The sequence below is a fragment of the Solanum lycopersicum genome, chromosome 1 (assembly GCF_036512215.1).
Source record: "Solanum lycopersicum chromosome 1, SLM_r2.1".
Classification (NCBI taxonomy): Eukaryota; Viridiplantae; Streptophyta; class Magnoliopsida; order Solanales; family Solanaceae; genus Solanum; species Solanum lycopersicum.
In genome coordinates this window covers 83,720,550-83,744,582 of record NC_090800.1, presented here as the reverse complement: position 1 = coordinate 83,744,582, position 24,033 = coordinate 83,720,550, and the positions used below count along the sequence as shown (strand labels likewise).

Sequence of the window (24,033 nt, the reverse complement as noted above, 5' to 3'; positions counted from 1 at the left end):
TATCAACTATCATTATAAAAAAATTGAAGGAACTTTGTAAAAAGGAGAGGGTATTAGTATCTCATTAGACTATGATCGAAATTCTACAGACATATCTTAATTAAATTAAGGTTGTACTACCCCGTTTGAACTTTTCCTAAAATAATTTTGTATACCTTTTTTCTTACGTGGCACACTCCATGACTCCATACAACTGAGGCGCGTGAGAGATATATTTAGACGTCATGCAATCTAAAAAGATGCACAAAATTATAAAATAATAAATTCAAGGAATAATAAGATCTTAATTTAGTTAAGGTATATCTCTAAAAAATTTATCGATATAAAAAGTACTCGTATATTTTTCCTTATAAATTTTTTTTCACTATTATTATTATTATATGTTAATAGAACCAACAAAAAAGAATGATGACAATAACTACTTTTTGACTAAAAATGTCAAAAGATTGTAAAAGTTTAATCATCATTAGGAAGACTGTCAATAATATTTCACTTCATAGTCTTTTTTCAACTTTCTAAAAAATCATTCATCAAATAATTGATAAATTTTGAATAATTAAAAAATGTTTTTGATATTAACCTACATAACAACATGCAAATAACTCGTTCAACTTAGCATATTATATATTATATAAATAATACACTCTGATCAACTTATAATTACGATTATACTTATCGTAAATAAATTTTTTAATTTGTTGAAAAATTATTATTTTTTCTTTTGTATATTTTTTATCTGATTACATAATTTTAAAATGAATATTTTATATCTTTTTATATATTTTCAGATAATAAAAGAAAATATTATTACTATTTATTTTGGATATTTTAATTTAGACAATAAATTGTTTAATCACATGAAGCTATATGACACATGTTAAAATTTAACATGAGACATATATTTAAATTTTATAATTTATTTAATTTTTTAAATTAAGTAATAATGTGTTTTATATATCGTCAATATTTACGTGGTTAATCAAATCAACACGCCATTTTACCAGTACGAATAAATATAATGTGTCATTTGTCTTTTAGTCTTAAATTTAATTATTTTCTCGTAATTACCGCTTTATTTTTATTTTCCTCTCTCTCTAAAGTTCAACATATAGAAACTTTCTTCCTTTTCGAAAAAGCTCCACTGATATCTCGTGACAATTTGGAAATGGCGACTTCCGCCTTCAAATCCACTTCACGAAGAGGAACCGCCAACTCCAATTCAAATTCTTCATCTTCCAAAGCTCCTCCGTTTGTTCGAAAACGATCCTTGAGTGTAAGCGCAATTTCCAGAACTTCATCTAAATTCGACATTGATTCAGAATTCTCCAATAAATGCGATAATCCTCTCTTCTGCACCGATAATGACAAAGGTAAACTCAAGGAAAAGGAGAATTCTGGTGTTACCAGGAGAAGTTCAGTTAGTGATGTTGTGGAGAGGGGACGGACGGTTACCAGAGACTCCGGTGTTAAACCTGGGATTGGGCGGAGTGTTTCAAGAGTTCGAGGCCGTTCTGTGTCCAGAGGACACTACGGATCTGCTTATGAGGTTTGCTATTTGTGATTTACAATATTAGATTGTGCAAATTTTGACTTTTCCTTCCTTTTATCATTTGTTATATTTTTGTACGGAATGGTATACTGTCTTTACAACTAGTAGGTGAATCTGAAATGTTTTGTATAAATTGGAACCTGGAAGTATAATTTATGTTAGATACTCTTAACATGTGGTTGCTTGTCATAACTTAAACTGGTCGTCGTTAGTTTATGTTAGATACTCTTAACATGTGGTTGCTTGTCATAACTTAAACTGGTCGTTGTAACTTGTATGATTTAATGCTGATTGTAATAGGCAGAGAATATCGATAAAGGAAGTATTTGACCAAATAGTCCTCCACCTTAGCATATGTATTAGTATGGTTGGTGCAATGCCATGGTGCTCAAAAGTAGTAGCATCATTTTCAGTAAAAGTAGCCAACTGACAAGGAATTGGTGAACCATTATTACTGTTGGATGTGATTGGGTAGTTTCTATATGGATGCTATTCGTTCTGCGTCACAAACGGATATGGATATCATTCATTATCGTTGAGTTGACTTTGAAACGGGTATTATATACTCCCTCCGTTTAAAAAAGAATGTCCCTATTTCCCTTTTAGTCTGTTTATAAAAGAATGACCCTTTTCCTTTTTGGCAATATTTTAACTTTTACTTTCCACTTTTCACGTGGCATGTATAAGACCACAAGATTAAAAAACATTTTGGTACATTTCACATAACTTTTAATTTAGAACCACAAGATTAAAAAGTCTTCTTTCTTTTCTTAAACTCCGTTCCAAGTCAAACTAGACCATCCTTTTTGAAACGGAGGGGAGTATGATGTATATGTATTGCAGAAACCAAACATGTAATTTGGAATTTGTCTCTTATATATCTGTGACCTCTGCTAGATTTGAACTTGCTTTTTTTCTTATTGTTTTAGTGTGTCAGAATCGTATTCAGGTTGGACCCCTTTTACGTACTAGATTCTTACTTAAATTTAATATGATGGTAGAGTGAAAAGGAGCTGCAATCAAACACCGTCCAGAGAGTTTCATCTAAAAACGTAGCTAACAGTTCCAAAAATATCAATATGGTTAGAAATGACACTGATAGAAGCAGCCAAGCCAAGAGCTCACAAAGAGCAACGAGGCGTGGTCAAGTCACTGAATATTCTGAAGATGATTCTGCTGTGAGTATGATTTGTGTGTAGCACAATAACTATTTTCAATTGTTTTAGGCTGCAGTTGTGATCTCAGATATCGTTTTCTTTTCCAGAGTAGTCTGCATGTTCCAAATTGGGAAGATGGAGTTTCAACATGTTCTTTGTCAGAAGCCGAAGAGAAGACCATAAAAGCTGTTTGTGAGCAAATGAAGGTGACCATATTGTATTGCTGTCTATCTGACTATGTAGTTATCAGTTATCACCTCTCTTCTTCAACACTGCTTAGAGAGTATGTTTGTAGGTACGTCAATAGAACTTTTTAGAGAGTAGTGTTGTCTCCATCAGTTGGAAGCGAGACAGCTGGAAGTGGATTTTCACATTTCTTTTCATTTTACATTGATTATTGGTTGAAAGCGAACAAATACTTCTTTGAAGACAGGAAGTTCCGAAACTTAATTCATGCAGCACCTCCTTTACTGCTTACGCTGTATATTGATTATACAACTACATGATCGGGGAAAACAAAAAGCATGATAGCTGTATAGTTTTTTTGTAGTTCTAGTTCATTTTTGCTCAAGAACATTCAATAGTTTCATTTTCACTTGTAGTGGATGAACTATATTTATATATCTACCAAATGGAAAGTAAAAATCATTCTCTACTTAAATGTATTGACGTTTGACTTAGGTGGAAACAAACTTTTAATGTGATATAATTTGGGGACAAGGATGGGCACTTCAGAAACCAGGATATATATTGTCAAAGATTGAATAGCTAAGGAACAAAAAGCTCGATTTCCTCATTTCTGTAGAAACTCTATGTAACATGGTTTTGTATCTTTATTATATTTCAGTCAGTTCAAAGTGACCAGTGGGGTGCTAATACTGCTACTAGCGGAATATATGAGACTGTTCGCTCCGAAGTGAGGCGTGCTATTTCCGATATTCAGTCTGACCTTGAAGATGTAAGTTCCAATGGTATCATGTATACAAGAATAACTACCTCTCAAGTAAATGTCCTGGTATTGATGGTATTCAGACTGGCTAGTGTGGGCACTAGTAATTTTAGCTTGTCCAACTTGAGGATTTTTGATTAATGATTTTCAAATACTTTTCTTTTTTGGTAAGTGCCGTCTTACAAATCTGATTCTGCAAGGATGCCAGACTTATTTTTGTGAATATCTTCAAGTTATTACTTTGATTATGCATGTTACTTTTTGATCCAGTTTGGTCATTAATATGAATATGTATGTAGCTATTTAATCCATGTGTCTTTTTCAAAAATCATTTTGGTAATTGATTCAAATATGCATGCGGCTTTTGATAACTAGAGGAAATCAACAGACGTGGAAGGTGAAGTTTTTGTCTGCAGAAGAATATCTTATATTCAATGTCCATGTTGGTCTTGGAAAAATTCTGATTAATGTATCTTCAATTTTTTTTTCTGGGATAAAGATTAATCTATTTTCAACTTAAGCTTGTACTGTTGACATGCATGCCTTTTACTTAAGAGTTGTCTCTGTGACATTTTTCTTTATTTTGCATTTATTTTAGGCTATCCGAAGGAACAATGTTAATGCTATTACAACTGCTAATGTTGCTGATTTCCCACCTAATTTGGTCAACCCTGAGGCGGTTGAATTAGTGTCAGACGTTCGAAGGGAATATGCCAGAAAACTTGATGAGGTGATCTCTTTCATTGACAATTGGTAGAGGGATATTTCTTTTGGCCATTCTTATATAGAGGGTTTCTGTATCTATTGTTAAAAGTGAAGATTCACCAGTTTTGTGTTGTTTGGCTCAGTTTTTGCTACTTCTTCGGTTGGCAATAGGGATAAAACTAAAGAATATTTCCCTTGTCAACAAAAATAAAATCAAATGAAGAATATCATAATCTTGCAGTTCCTAATGCTAAGAAACTTGAGTAAATCCTTAGAAGGACTGTTTTCTTGGGGTTCTTTAGAGTTCTGTTATGGGGAGTACTCTTGTATATTAGGCTTCTGCATGTGGAGTGTCTCAAAGTTGTGACTGTAATCATATTTTTTCTTTTTCATCTCCTTGTCATTCATTGCTGAAGTTCTGTTACATAAAATTTGCAGTCTGAAGAGAGGGCTCGAAAACTTCGATCAGATCTTGCTGTTGAAGAGCATCGAGGCCAGGAGATAAGCAGGATTCTCAAGGAGATACTGTCTGATCCAAAGCCCTCACCTCCTCAGAGATCTCGTGCAGGAAGAAAAGTTGGTTTTCTTAGTCTTTTCCTTCTCTATCTCCAACTTACATAGAAAACTGAAATAGAAGTGCAAAATTTAAGCTATATCTATGTCCTGTTGATGTAGCATATTAAGTAGGTAGACTTGTTTATTTAGCTGCAGCTTTAGTTTCCAGGGCATCCTGGATGCTCTGAGAGCAAACGGAACTATTAATAGCAATGACAGTGTGTACGCTTTAGCATATGTAGAAATAGGTGCATCAGAGTTCTTGTTTTCATCCTCTGCCTTGAGATTAAGGGAGTTGCTGGCCCTTTCGTCTTCTCTTCTTGCATACCCCTAGACAGTGGCCACTTCTTACAAGAAAAATTTTGTTCAATCCTTACATTTTTCTGGCTCCTGGCTGAAATGGAGTAGTGCTACAAGACTGCTATGCAACAAGAAATCACATAACAAAGTGAAACGCAAGTTTTTTAAATTTGTGAGACCCGTATGGGTTATGTTTGCCAGAAGGTTCAATTTATCCACAAGAGGTGTTGTAGAAATGTGGAATTTAAGATGGATATGCAGTTGTACAAAATTAGATTAGATTAGCAGTTATAGCATCCACCAAAAGGTGCAAGTATTACACATACTAGATAAAGTGAGATTAAGTTGCTTGGCTCATGTCCTTTTGTTACTTTCTTTCATCTTTCCTGTCATTCAATTTCAGCAATTACTTAAAGCATCTTGACCTCATGGCATAGACATCTGAGCAATTTAGAATGAGTCTTCTGTACCTTGATTTTTTGACCTCTTACTATCTTTGCTTACTCTCTGTCCTTATATTTTCACTGCAGAGAAGTAATGAGAGGAAAAAAATGACAAAACGTCTTACTGAAGAAGCACTGACATACTTTGATGAGTGTGTATCCATATCAACTTTTGATAGCTCTGACTTCTCAGCACCAGAATACCCATCTCACAGCTCTGTTGTAGCTACTACTACAACTGGTGTAGCTGTTCCTGTCCTACAAGGGAGTCCAAGTGCTATGTCAACGTCTCTCCCGGTAAGTTACTCCAACTGCAAACAGGTTCCTCTCTTGATCTGACAAAGGTTTAACTTTATTATAAAGCATCAAAATCATCTGATCTTTAAATAACTGAAATACTGGTTTTACTTATTCATTGAAAGGGTGACGTCTGTGAGAATCTAGGTTCCCTGGGTATCAACAGTCGGCACATATGTAATTTACTGTTCATTTTTGACGGCTAAAGTTATCTTAATAACTTATATAATTACCCAAGTAGTGTAGACTGCAATTGGAAGACATCATTGCTGGTTATAAGGTTCTATCTGCAGCTGGTGGATTTAGAGTTGACGTCATTTACGTTAGTGTGTTTTGCGTTACTATACTTCCCTCCATTTGAATTGATGATGCGGTGTGGTTTGATTGGTCACCAAATTTAGGAAGGAAATATTTTGGAACTTATGGTCTTAAACATGCAATGATATTTCTGTGGCTATATAGGAATATCATTAAGGGTAAAATTGGAAGTTTTTAGATATATAGTTTCCAAATATAGAAAGGTTTTATTCTTTTTGGAGAGTAGTAAGGAAATAGTGCCATATAAAATTCTAGGGAGGGAGTATTGTTTAGTGTACCTGCAAATCTGCAGAAATGCCTTGCATTCTTGAGTCATGATCAATAGATTGGATTGGTAGACAACAAGGTTGAAAAGAGAACAGAGGGAGTATTATATAGTTTTGTTTTGGAATTTGGATGAAGCAAAGAATTTCTTGAAGAAGAGACACTAAACAGGGATGTCTGGCAGGCAGTAAAAATGCGCAGGATAAAGCACTACCATGATTGTTTCGCTTTCACCTTCTTACTTCTACAAGGGAACTTGATAGTTAGAAGCTGAGGACATATAAGAACTCAAGTTATTATTAATTTAAGCCTAAGAACCAAAAGAGATGCTAGTATATAACATGTGGTATCTCGCTCTGACGGGATCAGCGGCACAACTAAAGAGAAAGCGTCATTATTATACGAAATGAAGTAGCGCTAAAACAAAGTGAAATGAGACATTTTTAATGCCCTAAAGTGTCTAGTCAAATTAACGTTAACAAACCTGAAGTTGAATAGTAATGAAATAGAAAGACAGGTGAATATAATTTTAACGAGCAATATTTATATGAGAGAATAGTTCTTTATTATGACTAAAAATAGGAGGACATTTAAGGCATGATAGTATTGTACTCTACTGTTTGTACCAGGGGAAGATTACTTACTGATGCCTATTTTGCTTCATCTTGGAGATCCAAAACTTTTCTTCTCAAAATTTATAAACCCCTCATGGGCTCTGGTCCAGAGGTATGAGTATGATGTGTGACGTATGGGTTAGGTCATGAGTTCGAACTCTCCCATGTAAGTAAAGTTGGTATAAATGTGGAGAAGGGTAAAGGGGTGGATCATTGTTCCACCGAATTGCAAATTATGCGTCATTTCTCGGGGATTTCTCGATTATATAAAAAGAATTTTGTTGACCCCTTATAAATCCAAATCTCGAACATTTATTGTTGACCCCTCATACTATTGCTTTGCAAATTCAGTTTTATAAGCGTCCCTAGATTATATCCTGCCCCTTGTGTAGATGGAGATACAACTTCCCTTGCAACTGTCATCCCTTTTTGTTCCATTTCAGTGATTTTTTTTTTTTAACTTGCATAGGTTGCAGATATGATGAGCTTGTGATGTATTTGATATGAGATCTGATATGCCACCTCCATAAGCCTTCTCTGTAAAGCATGAATGTTGATTCATATACAATGAATAGAACACAGCTAGCCTCTTCTGGCAGCAAACTCTAGCATTCCCTGCTCTAGACTAGCAAATTATGTGTTGAATCGGAAAATCTAAAGTCCCATTTCATACCCTTAGTCATAGACTCATAGTCACACAATAGGAAATAACATCTTAAAATACTGTAAAGGTTTGTGATGGTTGATTACAATTTAGTCATACATAAAGTTGATTTTCTTCTAACAGATAATAGCTGGCTGCCACGTTCATGAAGATTCAAGTTTAACCGCCAACAGCTGCAACAATGAACTAACACTGTATCAAGTCTCGCAAAGAGGCAGTGATCCAGGACAACAATCACAGTTCTCTTTTGGTCAGAATTCACCAGAAAGCAATCAGGCTCATGATGACTTTAGGAGTTACATCAAGCATTTTGAGAAAGATACAAATAAAGATGTGTTCAACTCAGACAGTACCACCGCCTTTTATGATGCAAATGAGTACAAATTGCAAGCTCATACAGAAAGCTTACTATTTGGCAGGGTAGCCTTCAGAAACAGGATAAATTCTGGAGGTTTGCACCTGTGCAATGGAGGTTATCCAGTTACCTGTTTTCCATTTGGTTTTACTTGATAATTATCCGGCCCTTTAACAAGATTCTCACTTTTTGTCAAAAATGTATTGAACTTTTTGAAGATTTAGAAGTAACTGTAGAAAATCAGAGAAAAGAGAGAAGAAATGGAAGATCGAAGAATGCTAATTTTACACTTTTTAACAGCCTGCAGTTTCTAGTTGTAAATAGGTTCATTTGGAGCTTATATATGAATTTTAATTTTGTATTCTTTTATCTATAAGTATTCCTTTGGAATTTACCAATAAAAGAACTATTCCTATGGACTACTTTTTACTTTTGGCAACAGACTTTGAGTTCGAGTATAATGTATCATTATTTTCATTTATGTGTCCTTGAACTTAAAAGGCAAATAAAACACACAACTCAGAAGCAAGCACCTAAAAATGCCTAAAACAATATCCTGTGATTACCCAACCAAAGCACGTTCTTATGTGTCCAATCCAAAAATGCCAAGTATTAAACAAAAGAGATCATAATTAAATCAACCAAAACAGTACCCAACTAAACTAGATCATATTGTCAAATAGTAATTTGGATGTGCTGTTGACTTGAACAGACAAACTTCTGAATTATTATCTCAATGTTTTCTTTTTCAAAACCACTAATTGCTTCCAAGACAAGATGATGGTGCACATTGACTTTAAAATCTTTTGAAGCAATGGTTAACTCTAGCACATGGGTCAAATACACATCCATTATTTATTCCATGTAAGGTCTTTTATCACTATACCTGATGGAGAATAATTTCAATTTCTATAGTGATCATTATTATTAGCTTCTTGTCAAGTACTATATGTTTATGTCCATACAGAAAGACAATGGTGGAAAACAAAAGGTGTTAGCTTTTTATTTCTTCAAGTTGTGGGGTAACAAAAGCACTTATAAAAAAAATTCAAAAATGAGGCATGGGACACTCTCACAACATCCAAAACCAATGTATATCTTCAACTGGATACACCAAAAAGGAGGGTATTGCATGTTCCAGATTCTCTTTGGCACCAATATCTTCCCACTTTGTACAAATCAACATCAACTTTAAAATATTAACCTTGAGAAACAGAAAACTAAATTATATCAATCAAAATCCCAGAACCTTCCATGTTAAAATGGGATAGGCCTAATCCTAACACCAAACTCTGTCTTTTTAAAATTTTTGTATAGTGGGGGGTCACTTTACAGTGTAATAACAAATCTTGTGCCTATATAAAGGATACAACTCACAAGCAAAACCAAGTGTCAATAACAACATAATATTATTTTTCCCAAGGCTTATTCACTTTTCAGTAGTGTTTGGAAAAGAAATGGTAATAGAATATTTACTTTTATGTCAATGTAGATTCAATATTCCTCTTTTTTTTTTCTCTTTCTAATCTCGAAATAACTTGTTTCCAATATGGTCTTTACTATAGATGAGTTGGACAGTTGCAGATGCTGTTAACTACAAGGGTCTCCCTGCTGATAGAACTAAAACTGGTGGTTGGGTGCCTGCTGCTCTTGTTCTTGGTTAGTATTAATTATTCCTTCTTCCATACTTTCAACTCTAGTAGTTGTACTCTTTGAATTTAAACGTACCAAGTGAAGTCTGAGGAGGGTAGAGTGTATGTAGTCTTTACCACTACCTCGTGGAGGTAGAGAAGATGTTTCTGAAAGACCCCTCGACCCAAGTGGAGCAATTCTAGGTATAACATAAAAACTAATAAGAAAAGTACGCGACCTCCACGTGTCCTCAGTAATCTGAAGTTGCGCCGTTACATTCGTCATGCACAAAAATAAAATGAAAAATTAGGTTAGTCATGAGGAGGATGAAAAACAAGCTTGGTTCGTTCATACAAATGCCATGAGATGAAGTTCCACCAGAATCAGTATATCAACTTTTCCCTTCACTTAGGAATGGGAATACAATCATATATTAAAGTACTATCATATTCCAATATTTTATGTGTTTTAAATTATGTTATATACTCAAATATAGTATTAAGATTTTTCAATCTCATGGTTATTTAATTACAGCCTAATAGCTACTCAAAATTAACAAGTGTCTCATGGTTATTTAATTACAGCCTAATAGCTACTCAAAATTTTCAAGAAACATTTATTGAACAAGGATAATTTCTTAAACTACACATTATATTCACTAATTTCTTTATGACTATTACTTCTTGTTAAAATGACATTTATTTTGAGACGAAAGGAGTATAATTCTAAAACATCAATATTTTGTGGGACCACCTTTTGAAATAGCTTTTTGTCATGTCATTTTCTACTTGACATATCATCTTAAGCAGGGAGATACACGCTTTTTTTTCCTTCAAATTCCTTGGTGTTTTTTAGAACCCGAAAAATGAAAAGTCAAACTTAAACAAGAAAAGAGGACGGGAACTTTTATTTAGTTTAATTTGCAAATCGCGATGCATAATCGAGATACTTACTCTATGTTTGGATCATTGTTATCCATTGTATTGTATTGTATATTACTATATCTACAATGTTTATTCTGATTGTTACTTAAAATGTATTTTACTGTATTGTTAAATTTCGTTGTTACGTAACAATGGAAACCCCTATTTTATGGAACAACTAATTTGGTGTGTTCCCATTGTTACTTAATTTCTTTTTTTAATTATATCTTTACACAACATTTTAAAATACCATTTTACTCTTTACCTTAATTATTTAAATCTAGTCAAACCTCCGATATTTTAGTAAATTTATAAATTATAATATCAAACTAAACAATTAAAATGTCACTAAACAACAACAAATAATACAAACATTGTATCTACAGTACAATACAATACCCCATACATTATGAAACAATGATCAAAACATATTGTTAATAACTGAATTTGACAGGAATTGAAATAAATGAAAGGCTTTCAACAATGGGAATAGCAGTAAATCTTGTTACCTACTTGGGTGGTACAATGCATTTACCAAGTGCAGCATCAGCCAATATAGTCACAGATTTTATGGGCACAGCTTTTCTCCTCTCATTACTTGGAGGTTTTCTAGCTGATTCATTCCTTGGAAGATACAAAACCATCGCGATCTTCGCTCTTATACAAGCACTGGTAAAAAATTAACTCTAAGCAAATATTTGATCAATCGTCTACCTTTTATTTTTTGTGTTAATTTTTTTTTTTTTCAAATTTGAATTCAGGGAACTGGCATGTTAACTGTGACAACAGGGTTGCCACAGTTAAGGCCACCTACTTGTCATCCTCATGACAAGTACTGCGAACCGGCAAATGGATTTCAGATGGGAATACTGTACTTGGCTTTGTATCTAATAGCATTAGGCACTGGTGGATTGAAATCTAGCGTGTCTGGATTTGGCACAGATCAATTTGATGAGAAAGACGAAAAGGAAAAATCACAAATGGCGTATTTTTTCAATAGGTTCTTCATATTTATAAGTATTGGAACGTTGGCAGCAGTTACTGTGCTTGTTTATGTTCAGGATGAAGTTGGAAGAAGCTGGGCTTATGGTATTTGTTGTATATCTATGGTGATTGCGATTATTATCTTCTTCTCCGGTACTAAAAGGTATCGGTACAAGAGAAGTTCAGGAAGTCCTATAGTTCAAATATTTCAAGTGATTTTGGCTGCTACAAGGAAAAGGAAGATGGATGTTCCGTATGATGTTGGTATGTTATACGAGACGAATCCAGAGGGCTCATCAAGGATTCAACACACGGATCAATTTCGGTGTTTGGACAAGGCTGCTATTGTAGCACAAGGCGATTTTGACGATCACGATTTGAATCCAAATCCATGGAAGCTGTGCACGGTTACTCGCGTAGAGGAAGTTAAAATGATGGCTAGGTTGATCCCAATTTGGGCTACAACTATACTTTTCTGGACAACTTATGCACAAATGATCACATTTTCAGTGGAACAAGCTGCTACTATGGAACGTAACGTTGGCAAATTCAAAATCCCAGCAGGCTCTCTTACCGTCTTTTTTGTCTCTGCAATTTTAATCACTTTGATTATTTATGACAGATTCATCATGCCACTATGGCAGAAATTGAAAGGAAAACCAGGTATATATCTATACACGCATATTCAAACACAACGTACGAGTTAATTAAGGACTAATACTTGTTTTGGTATTTGGAAATGCAGGTTTTACTAGCCTTCAAAAAATAGCTATAGGACTTGTGTTATCTACAATGGGAATGGGAATAGCTGCATTAGTTGAGATGAAAAGGCTATCAGTAGCAAAGTCTACGGGGCGTAACCTATCAACATTACCTATTAGTGTGTTCTACTTGATCCCTCAATTCTTTCTAGTTGGAGCAGGGGAGGGATTCATATACACGGGGCAACTCGATTTCTTCATAACACAATCACCAAAAGGGATGAAAACTATGAGCACTGGTCTTTTCTTAACAACACTTGCTCTTGGTTTCTTTGTTAGTAGTTTTTTAGTTTCTATTATCAAGAAGGTTACTGGAAGCAATGGGGGTCATGATTGGCTTGCTGATAACATAAATTATGGAAGGCTTGATTGTTTTTATGGACTTCTAGCTATATTGGGAGTTATAAACTTTGTGTTGTACATAATTTGTGCTACATGGTTTAAGCCAAGGAAAGATAAATACATGGAGACTATCAACAATGGAAATGTTGTTGAGGACAAGTGCTAGGGTTTAGTTTATAAATGGTCTCAATTTATTGCCTTTGGTGTTGATTGTATCATTTCACTTTCCTTTGGTATGTGACTTTTTACTTTTGATAATAATGTCTATTTCGTGTCACACTGTCTTTGTAATACTTTGAACGCGAAAATAATATCTTAGATGGTCGCTCTTTAACTCAAAAATGTCACTCAACCAATACTTCTTCATTTTATAAAGTTACTCGATTATGAATATTTTACCTACAAAGTCGTTCAATCTATTTAATTAATTTTTTTAATTATAATTTATTTGATATGAAGTTTTTATTTAAAATCGAAATGGTAAAATTCTCCAAAATATCTAGTGGGATTTAGTGTATCAAAAAGATAAATCAAGAGCAAGATATACTTGAAAAAATGTGGTGAGCTTTCAACTTTATCATCTCAAATAAGATAAAAAGAACACCACAAATTATGGCAAACTATTTAAAGTATAGTACTAGGTTTGACAATTAGGTAAATAACAATAGACATTCTATTTCTATCCCTTCCAATCAATTTCTTGTTGTCAATTTTGGGTGTGCAAAGTACCTAATCATTAATTAAAGCACTTTTCTCTTTTCTATATTTTATTCGACACTTATCTCTTATTATCGATGAGTAGAATGATCAATCAAGATATATAAAAAATTCCCCATTCCGAATTTGTCACTACATTCTCAACAAAAGACTAGGCGTACGACTAGTTAGAGAACATGATAGAAACAACGAACATAACTTATTTACTAATATACTTTTCTACTTTTAATACGTCATCTTTCTACGTACAGTACGCCAATTATAAGAACACTTCTATTTGTTTATATGTTTTTTTGACATTTAATACGTCATTCTTTTACGTACTGTATGTCAATTAATCATAAGAACACTTCCATTTGTTGATATGCTTTTTTTATTTTTTAATACGTCATCCTTTTACGTACTGATCCAATGAACACTGATATTCATTGATACACCTTTCAATTTTTAACACGTTATCCTTTTATGTTCTAGCCTAACAAGTAACGACAATGAGAATACGCTATAAGATCACCAATATTCATTTATACACTGTTTCATTTTTAATACGTCATCCTTCCACCTAATAGTTGAACAAGAAAACCGTTTAAGAACATTTACGCTCGTGATACACATTTTAGTATTTAATATGTCATCCTTCTACGTACTAATTCAACGAATAACCAGAAAACCATACAAGGAGACTGATATTCATCGATATCTTTCAATTTTTAATATGTCATCCTTCTAATAGAAAGATAAATGCAGAGATCTAATAGGATTCAAACCATCCACGCGTACTACGTCGTTTCCTCCTACCACCTACACAGTTATAGTAGAATGGCGCTAAAATTAAGTTAATTTTTTTTTAATTTGATTACCCATATTGAAACCCGACTAAATCTGAATACGCGCCGGAAAGTCCATATTGAGGGGTTAAACGCTCTCCATAACAAAGGCAAGTGTATATCAAAGGAGACTCAAACCCGAAACCTCTTGGTTTAAATTGAAGGAGTACTTACCACTCCACCACAACCCTGACCGATAAATTAAGTTAAATTTTACCATATCTAGTGAATGCTCTTTCATTTTACTTCTCTTCCAACTTTTTGCAAGAAGGTAACGTTTGTGCATATTTGATTGAAATAGTACACAAAGAGATAAACTGAATCAAAATCCTAACAAGAACTTAGGATGTCTATAATTGACTCAGTATCCTGTTTGCACCAGAAACAAAAAAGGTCTTAAACACCAAGGAAAAATGAATAGACATAACTTTGCTGCTTGATGGCAGTTACAACTTTATGTGGTGTGTGCTTTTTTGTAGCATAATGAGTTTACATACATGATCTCGTAGCTTCAGGCGACATTCTCACTTCTGCGTTCTTGCTGATCTTAAATATAACAAGAAAACTATAAACTATCACTATAAGTGTAACTAGATCTCCAACTAAAACGCCGACAATAAACAACAACAAAATTTCTATGGATGCACTTCAGCATCATCGTGCACAGTAGAAGAAATCAAGAAGCTGCTAATAAGATTTGGCAAATATTGCAACTTCATCTGCTGAATTGCCTGTCATCAGGCACTTCTTTGGTCCCTCAGGCTGCTCAAATGGGAAACATCTAATGGTTGCACCTGTCTCTTCTTTCACCTTTGATTCTTCCTCGTCACTGTTTTTAAGTATGGCATCAACACATGAGTCCCAGATAACCGACAATATATAAGCAATTAGAGACCAGACACAACAAGAAAGGGAAGTATAAGACGAGGCTTACCCAGCTGACCAAGGCCCCCTTGCCCATTTTCCTTGAGCTATTGCGTCCTTAAGCTCATCATATGAAGACACATCCATAATGTTACTGGAATAGTATGATTGTGCAACAGAAAATCAGAAAGAAACTCAATATCCAACAAAGGGAGATGCATGAAACGCAGACACTGAAGTCTAGAGCAAATGACAATGCGAAAATCTTTTTGCTTACTTCGAAATCACTAGAAAATAGCAAGCAACCCTACAAAACATTTTCTAGGGAAACATTTTCCTTCCTGTAAAAGGTTATCCAACTAATGGTACAAATTCTGAATGAAATGTGTCCACTACAAGTTATCATCAAAGACGAACGGGGAAAGAGTGTACGGCAGAAAATGCAGTTCATTGTATTGACAGCAAAATAACACAATAGTTAGAACTTACCTATCACGAAAAGTTGTTGCCCTTTCCAAAAGGGATGATTGAACCTCATTCAACTTGTCTTTGACGTAAGCCACCAGGGCGGACGGCTCCATGGATATTCCAAAAACTTTCCCTTGCTTTCCAGGAACATCTCTTCTAGAAATGACCAGGGTTCCACTTGAAACATCTCGCGGGCCAATTTCAATCCTCAAAGGGACTCCCTACATAGGAGCAGGGTGCATTACAGAGTACTATCAAACAAATAACTTCATGCTTGTCCCTAGTGATGATGGCTGATAAAGCCTAAAACCATGTACACCAACTTTCAGCACAGATTACATAATCTTATTCCAAGAAAACTGTCTAGACAAAGAACTTGATCCAAGGAAGAGAAATTGCATCAGAAACTAAGGCCTACAACCTCACAAACATTTTAGACCTGTCGGTGACTAACGCACCTAAATATTTACTTGATGAAACACTAAAATGCATGTTTTCTCAAATTATATTTTGGTAATAAATTTCCTCTGAACTACAGGTTATTATCTTGTAACTTCTGAGTTTCTACAGAGGTCAATACATACCTTCATTTCATAGTAGTTGAATTTCCAGCCAGGTGTTCTCTGATCAGAGTCATCAATCTTCACTTTTATCCCTGCAGCTTGTAAAGATTCTTTCACAGAGGATGAAGCAGTCAGAACTCCTGCCTTCTCATTGTCCTTCTTCCATATTGGGACAATAATGACCTGGGAGCATTCAACAAGAAAATATTCAATCACCATGACCCACTAGTCGAACTTGCTATCTACAGAATGCCTTTATATGCAATAGTACACAAGATAAAAGAAGAAATGCAGCTAGAAACCTAAAATAGAACACAAAGCAGAGAATAAACCAGACCAACTCAATTTTTGTCCACCCATTTACTAGAATTTCCTATTACTGTCATACTACTTGAGCATGGTGATTCACAATCAAAACCTTTAATGCCATCACTGAACAAATAGACTAAGAAGTCACGAAACTTGAGACAAGTACTCAAAGCTTGCTAGATACAAAAATTAACCAGTTAAAAGGAGATTTTAGGAACCTGCACAGGTGCCAGCCTTGGGGGTAGCAGTAAGCCAGCATCATCCCCATGTGTCATGATGATACCTCCCACAAAACGAGTGCTTATTGCCCATGATGTCTGCCAGACATGTTGCCGTTGCCCATTTTCATCTGTGAACTGTTAAAACATTAAAACCGTTATACTAAAATAAACTGGTTAACAAAGAGGGTGCTAGAGCTTCAAGCAATATAATTATAGAACCAAAACAGAAATTTCAATAATTCACAACGTTTGCATACTATACATGAGTTGTTGCATGGTAAGAATCATGTCATGGGTTGGCCACAGAGGAAATACATATTGGACTATGAAAAGGAATCACAGGAAATCACACAAAGGAATCCAAAACACAAATCTTGCAGACTGCCACCAAGAGAAAAAGAGCTGGCCAGGGTTTTGGTAGTCATCAATAAGGAACTGGACGAATAAACATCTCCAACTTTTATCGTTTACTTGTCTCTTCAGTTTGCAGCAATCAGTATTGCCATGTTGACATTAATTCTTATAAGTGCAAACTGGAGACTTGAGCATAAGAGTTGGTAATTTTGACACTTGTATGATTTTTTGACAGGGATAATTTTGACATTTGTATCATTTGTGATCAGAAAATATCAGTAATCTTGGAGGAGACAAGCCATGAATTGGAGGAATGAGAAGTTGTAATATGTAAATCATAAGTGAAAGGAAAAGACAAGGGACATACGTACTGTCTGAAATCTGATTGTTCTATTTTTTTAAAAAAAAAAATCGACTTTAATGAATATTAGATCTCCTGGCTCAATCGTTTAAAACTATGCCAGAAGTTGACTACTGACTCATCCTAACAGTTAAGAGACAACAACCCTTGGCCAACCCAACCATGTTTGACTGCTGATATTGAAGCGTGTTCAACAGCAACATGATACATTTCATACCACATAGAAACTGAAATGATACTTAAAGCATATGAGAATTCACTACAAAGTGTCATAAATACTTTGAGTGAAGGCAATAATCAACATATTCATATTGTTACATTTCAAATTTACCTGTGTTCCAAATGCACGGGAGAAGTTCTGACCAAGGTTGTGGCTTGTGCCTGCCTGTAAAGCCTTCCTGTCTCCCATCATTGCTTCAATTGTATAGGTTGTTGAAGCACCGGCAAACGTCTCCACCCTCGATTTTCTACCTGCAATAACAGGTATTGCAGCTTGCTCATAAGCAAATTTTGTATATACATCGATCATCTGCATTGCCTGAAGTACATCAAGTAGCGACGTGTTATATAAAAACACTAACTGGAGAATACTCTGTAAATAAAAAAGATAAAAACCTCTTCTTCTGCTTCTTCGGCAGTAGCATGGGCAGTATGGCCCTCCTGCCAAAGAAATTCAAGTGTCCTAATAAATGGTTTAGTTCGCATCTCCCATCTTGTGACATTTGCCCACTGAAAATACATAGAATGAGATAATATGATAATTAGAATAGTTTCACTTCCCAGAGGTAACACAATAAAAATGATGGATGTGATTGAAAGAACCTGATTGATCATGAGAGGAAGGTCACGGTAACTATGAATCCACTGAGTAAACATATGATTCACGATTGTTTCACTTGTAGGTCTGACCTGCCAGAACCTCAAGAAGGTAAAACATCAAACCCATACTCAGATCATAATGTTGAAATACAACCGGCATTGAAGATGAGGTATCTCAAATTACGTTTTCTTTATTTCTCAAAAAAAAAAATCACAAAAAGATGACGCTCCCATTTGCCTATACTACTTTTTCACTTTTTATCAAAACAACATTTAGCCATATATTGGAGTGATTTTTTGAAGAAAAATAAAATTGAAGAGTTTCAAGTTTAAAAGTGGTTTTACCTGTTTTTCAAGTGGAATCTCACAAAGTTCTCAACTTATTTTCAAGTTAATGCATGTCCAAACACAACTTAACGTCCAAATACCCTTTCAACTTTCTTCTATTACTACTTTTTTTCAAATATCATATTTTTTTAGTCCAAAGTCCAAACGCATCCTACAAATCTTAAATAACTAAAATTTTAACTGAATATTTCAAACATTGACTGTTATGCCATTCTGGCCTTTAAAGATATTAGAAATGTGAAGGCTGCTTGCCTATGTTCAAGAGCGGATGGACCAAATCAGCTACACTTCCAAGAGGTGGAGGCATTTCCAATTTTTCCTTGACTAGGTAAGGGTCATATTTGCTACTTACCAGCACAAGTTTTTTTTCCTTCTCCACTCCCCTCAAATCCCTTTTATCATGGTACAACATGGATAAAATAATCCCTAATAGTGCAGACACCATTTTATTGGCACACTATACTAGAAATGTCAAAAAGGAGCAGAAAAGTAAATAAACATGATAGAGGGTGGTGACACTTACCACAAGCTTTTCTTCAAGTTCTTTTCCTCCTCCAACAGTAACAAGAGCTAATTCTGGACTGAAACCCTCAACATGACTAGCTTCTTTCTCAATGAAGGAATACGGTATAAACTGAAATAATTATTGGATGAATGACACATGATTAGAGTAAAATAGAAGACATAGATATCCAATAAAACCACAATATTAATAGATTTGAAACCGGTAATCAAAGGAAAGATGTCATGTTAAACTGTCAAAATATTCTCCCTAGACGAATGCAAATATTTTTTAAAAAGCAGATGAATTTGCAAGGGAAAGCCCACTAGTTTCATCTTATACAACAAGATACATAAAAACTCAAACATCAACCAATAGAAAACTCCTAATCCACCGGGTACCAAAACATCAATTTTCAAGTCAGATTCATAGTTACTTATTAATGATAGGAGAAGAAATGTCAAAAGATGATGACTCCACATGTTGAAAAAGTAACTCCACCTGAGGGAAATACATGTTACTGTGTCCAGTTTCCTTAAACTTCACATTCATGTACTCCTGCACCAATCAACAATATACAAACTCAATCAAAACAAAGCTCATAAAATACATTCAACCAAAAAAAGAAAAAACAGATAGAAAAGAAAGAAGTTCCAAAACGAACAATGAGGCTTCTATAATAATATCAAACCATCTAATCTTCAATTCATGTTGGACATTAGGTTCCTTATTTTCTAAAAATGCTATCTTTAACTACTCAAAAACTATTAAAAGTACATAAGCCACAATTTTCAAAAATTATACATATTCGAGAAAATGAACAACCGGTAATTGAAGCAAATGCAAGAATCCCCCGACCCTGTTCGCAAGAAAAGAAGAAAATGCTCAGGGCACTCCAGAACTGTTAGTAAAATACAAACACATTGAGGGAATTCGTTTTCTTTTTTATTGTAAAAAAAACAATAGGCATCGATAATATGGTCAAACATATTACCCTCTACGTTTTGAATTCATCTCAGGCCTTAATTCCTTACTATTTGAAAAATAAACTATATTTACATACCCAGAAACCTTAGAACTTAGATGTACTAAAACCCCACAAATTTCAAAAATTAAAGAAATTGAAATTGCCTTAGTGATAAACACAATCAGTTAGCAATATAATCATGTGAATATAAAGCGAGTTGAGTGATAATTGAAGGGACCTGTATAGCCTCCCATATAGCATAACCATAGGGTCGAATAACCATAGTTCCACGAACTGGACCATAGTCAGCAAGCTCCGCATTAGCAATAACATCCAAATACCAAGCGTTAAAGTCCTGGGAACGAGGAGTTATCACTCTGTCTTTTTCTTTATCAACAACTTTCCCCTTTCCATCTCCGAGTTCTGGAGCTACCACTTTCTCGGTGGTACTCTGCGCCGAGAAAGGTCTCCGGAGTGGTAACCGTAGACGGTGTTTCAGTGGTAATATCGCCGGCGACGACCTGACGGAGGAGGAGGAAGTGAAGATTGAAGTGAGAGCGGGTAGCCTTAGAGCCCCCATTTGGATTTGTTTGTGAGTGGACTCTGGCCAAAGGCCTTTAGATGAGGAAATTTAGAGAAAATGAACAAAATGGTACCAAATGTTTGAGAATAAGTTCAAAATAGTCCCTTTAGTAGTAGTAATAAGTTCAAAATAGTCCCTCTTAATCTTTTTTAGGTTTATCGAAAGTTGACACTAACAAATTGAATTCAATATTTATCAAACTTCATTTGTTAAATTGGATAGAAATTATGAAAAATAAAATTAGAAAATTAGCAAGTAGAGATGCAATTTTTATAGTTTATGTTAAATTTTTTGTTTATTAAATTTATGGTCAAACTATATGAAAATTGAAATAAAATAGATATGCTCTCTTTTAATCGTTGAATTAAATATGCCTTCAATAGAGATCAAGTTTACCTATAACCCATGCAAATGGGGAAAATTTGTCTTTGTTTAAAAACATGTATAGATATTTTGAAATAAAAAGTGGAGGAAAGGTTGATTCCCTCGGGAGAAAGTAGTGATGATTGTCATGAATGTTGCCTTCGAGGACGTGTACAAGAAGGTCTTTGCCGCTCCTATCAACATAGCAAAAAATAGTGTTAGATAAAAAAAATAATTATTATACAATCAGATATTCGCCCATAACTAATTATAATAACGATATTCATTTGATCAAAAATATTAATCAAAATAATGTAATATATACTTAAAATGTTATTTTAAATGTATCTGTCGCTCAAGATTGTTTGCTTTTTTTATTCTCTTAATACACACGCACGTACGCGCGTTCACACGCACGCACACGCATATGTTATTTTATTTATTTTAATTTATGTGACACTTATGAAACTAGCGGAGTGAATCGGTGAACCAAATATTTTAACTTGTTATTGTTATAATTTATAATACCTTTTACATTATTTTTAAATAATACATATTACTCTCTTTATTTTAATTTATATGACACCGATAGATCTTGAGGAGTCAATCAAATATATTATATAAATGTTAAGTATTTTATGTTTTTAGTTATTGTGATTTATAGATTTAATATAAGTTTAATATAACATGTTAAAAAGAAAAAAAGACAGATAAATAAAACGAAGAAAATATTAAAATTTTAGAAATATATTCTACTAGAAGCAGACATGTCGATGATAGTTATCCGTTTTCAGGCACTTATGTATAGTAGTACTAATAGCATAAAAGATACGGTAAACTTTAAAATATTTCACAAGCTTATATTAACAGATTTAAAAGTTATAAGACTAATATTATTTATTGTTCCATTATCAAACAATGTTTTGAAATTAGAGGTGCAAGGAGTTATCTGGAGCAGAATTATGATTTTTATTAAAAAATGTTAAATGTAATAAATTCGTAAAAAGACTTAAGAATCAACAAATAGTATGTGAATATAAATAATTATTTTTTCTCAGTAGAGCAATTCTTATAGTGTATCAAATATTTTACTAGTAACTTGTTAACCCTTAATTCAATTATTCTCTAAAATACTGAGTATAAAAATTAAATCTCAAACTAACTCAAGATCTATATAATGATGAGCATTAGTAGAAAAATGAGAAATTAACTTTGAGAGAAAAGAAAAAGGACTTTCGAAATATTTGTTAATGGGGCTATGTTCTCAATTACACTATCACTTTAACAATTTATAACTTTTCACTAACAATAGTAAATTGATAGGTGTCATAAGATTTTTTTCTTTTTTTTTATAAATTTAGCTAGCGAGTGAATAGAATGAAAGTACTATGATTCAACAATCACCTATCTTGAATTCACATAGCTTCGACATCTCAAATCGTTTTACTAGAAGTGATTTAAGTTATATTTATATTTTTTAAAGTGTTTCAAAATATATATAAAAATATAAAAATTTTCCATCAACATATCTAAATTTTCTTTGTATGATTGTACAATGTAATAACTTCATCAAAAAAAAATATTTGTCGTGTGCTACTCTAAAGGTAATTTGACAGTATACGCCTTGTAATAGTAAAGTTTTAAATATCATCCTCAATTTAGAAGTCTTTCATTCAAGATAATCTTAAATTGAAATTGTCATTGATAAAAAGTACCTGATTGATTGGATTGATGTTCTGTACTTTTTGATGAATAATTTAAAATAAGTGCAAGGAATTAAGATTATCACATCACTCATAAATCATGCTTGATGAACTCGTGTTGTAACGTGACGTATTAGGCGCAATCGATAAAAGTAACTTTTAAAATGAATTTATAATATAAAAATCAGAGACATAAAACGATAGTAATTGTTTAGCAACAAGAATAACCAATCGTGGAGACAACCCAAAAAAATTTCCTCCAATCGCGACAGAAATAACTAACGACGGTTATGACCTCACATCGTCTCGAAGAAATGAAAATTTTTTCACCGATTATATTTCATCCAATTTTCTCATTGAGAATAAAAAACATTTTACGATTTGATCTTATAGTGTTTCATAAGATCGGAACAAATGTAATAAACACTAATAGTTCCTAGCTAGAGTATTCGAATGGAAAATAAATATTTGTTGAATACTTTGCCAAATTCACTTTTATTTATTCAAACTAACTATATAGGGAAAAATTATATCAAATATATCATTATTTTTTATTAATTAAGTTTGTCCGACTGTTTTTATCATAATAAAAATATTTAGAAATATCTTTCGTCAAGATAGAGTCTCCTAAATCAATTATCATATTTCGATTTTAATGCGATTAAAATAAAATACTATATGATGTATTTTGTTAGGGAGATATCAACAATTTACCTCTTTGTCCCAACATGAAATATATGTCATTACACATACGTAAGTGTTTCAAATAAAAAAGCTACCACACATTGCTTCTTAAACTAATAATAATACAAAAATAAATGAAGAGGCAACCGAATAGGAAGAACAAGGCAATTGGACCCCAAAAGAAAAAGTAAGAAAAAAAACGTTACAAATTATATGGAAGACAAAAAACAATTGCTGGACATTTTTGTTTGTTTATTTATTTTCTCTTTGTCGATTTATGATGGAGTGGTAAGTATTTCTTTATTTTTAATCGGAGATCTTTGGTTTAAATTATATTTTTAATGAAACGCTTTACCTCCAACGTCTGTAGGTGTAATAATTTATTAGTTGATTCAAATTATATTAAATTGATGAATATGTTAGTCCAAACAAACTTTAAAGTCCTTGAATCCAAGATCTTCCAAGATCAAGCTCAAGAGCCCTTAAATGTATATTTAAAAAAAACGAAATCAGATTCCATGGAGTTTATAAGGCTCGCACTTTGAAACAATAACTATGATTTCATGCG

At 33.5% G+C, this 24,033-nt stretch overlaps 3 protein-coding genes across 3 annotated transcripts; 2 read left to right on the top strand and 1 right to left on the bottom strand.

The window, feature by feature from the left end:
- The first annotated feature begins 1,048 nt into the window (after positions 1-1,048).
- Positions 1,049-8,609, top strand: LOC101250928 (uncharacterized). Its single transcript, XM_004230015.5, has 8 exons — positions 1,049-1,546; positions 2,551-2,727; positions 2,814-2,912; positions 3,554-3,664; positions 4,254-4,385; positions 4,799-4,936; positions 5,746-5,955; positions 7,939-8,609. Exons 1-8 carry the CDS (start codon positions 1,166-1,168, stop codon positions 8,323-8,325), a joined length of 1,635 nt encoding a protein of 544 aa, XP_004230063.1. The 5' UTR covers positions 1,049-1,165; the 3' UTR covers positions 8,326-8,609.
- A 667-nt stretch (positions 8,610-9,276) lies between these two features.
- Positions 9,277-13,154, top strand: LOC101250632 (protein NRT1/ PTR FAMILY 6.2). The gene is made up of 5 exons (XM_004230014.5): positions 9,277-9,630; positions 9,736-9,829; positions 11,180-11,397; positions 11,487-12,372; positions 12,455-13,154. The coding sequence occupies exons 1-5, from the start codon at positions 9,628-9,630 to the stop codon at positions 12,976-12,978; spliced, it is 1,725 nt and encodes a 574-aa protein (XP_004230062.1). The 5' UTR covers positions 9,277-9,627; the 3' UTR covers positions 12,979-13,154.
- A 1,598-nt stretch (positions 13,155-14,752) lies between these two features.
- LOC101250341 (proline--tRNA ligase, chloroplastic/mitochondrial) lies at positions 14,753-20,736 on the bottom strand. The gene is made up of 11 exons (XM_004230013.5): positions 20,371-20,736; positions 19,667-19,723; positions 19,187-19,297; positions 18,319-18,405; positions 18,112-18,225; positions 17,828-18,034; positions 16,779-16,916; positions 16,273-16,434; positions 15,710-15,909; positions 15,291-15,374; positions 14,753-15,185 (listed from the first exon to the last, which is right to left on the bottom strand). Exons 1-11 carry the CDS (start codon positions 20,710-20,712, stop codon positions 15,044-15,046), a joined length of 1,644 nt encoding a protein of 547 aa, XP_004230061.1. The 5' UTR covers positions 20,713-20,736; the 3' UTR covers positions 14,753-15,043.
- Between the last annotated feature and the right edge of the window lie 3,297 nt (positions 20,737-24,033).

Bases quoted from the DNA above. Each gene is read 5' to 3' on its own strand.
- LOC101250928 (XM_004230015.5), top strand. From the start codon at position 1,166: ATGGCGACTTCCGCCTTCAAATCCACTTCACGAAGAGGAACCGCCAAC. The intron at 1,547-2,550 runs GTTTGCTATTTG...ATATGATGGTAG, and splicing joins ACTACGGATCTGCTTATGAG to AGTGAAAAGGAGCTGCAATC. The intron at 4,386-4,798 runs GTGATCTCTTTC...TAAAATTTGCAG, and splicing joins ATGCCAGAAAACTTGATGAG to TCTGAAGAGAGGGCTCGAAA.
- LOC101250632 (XM_004230014.5), top strand. The intron at 11,398-11,486 runs GTAAAAAATTAA...ATTTGAATTCAG, and splicing joins TCGCTCTTATACAAGCACTG to GGAACTGGCATGTTAACTGT. The intron at 12,373-12,454 runs GTATATATCTAT...TTGGAAATGCAG, and splicing joins GAAATTGAAAGGAAAACCAG to GTTTTACTAGCCTTCAAAAA.
- LOC101250341 (XM_004230013.5), bottom strand. From the start codon at position 20,712: ATGGGGGCTCTAAGGCTACCCGCTCTCACTTCAATCTTCACTTCCTCC. The intron at 16,435-16,778 runs GTTCCTAAAATC...GAATGCTCCCAG, and splicing joins CAAGGCTGGCACCTGTGCAG to GTCATTATTGTCCCAATATG. The intron at 15,375-15,709 runs GTAAGTTCTAAC...ATACTATTCCAG, and splicing joins GCAACAACTTTTCGTGATAG to TAACATTATGGATGTGTCTT.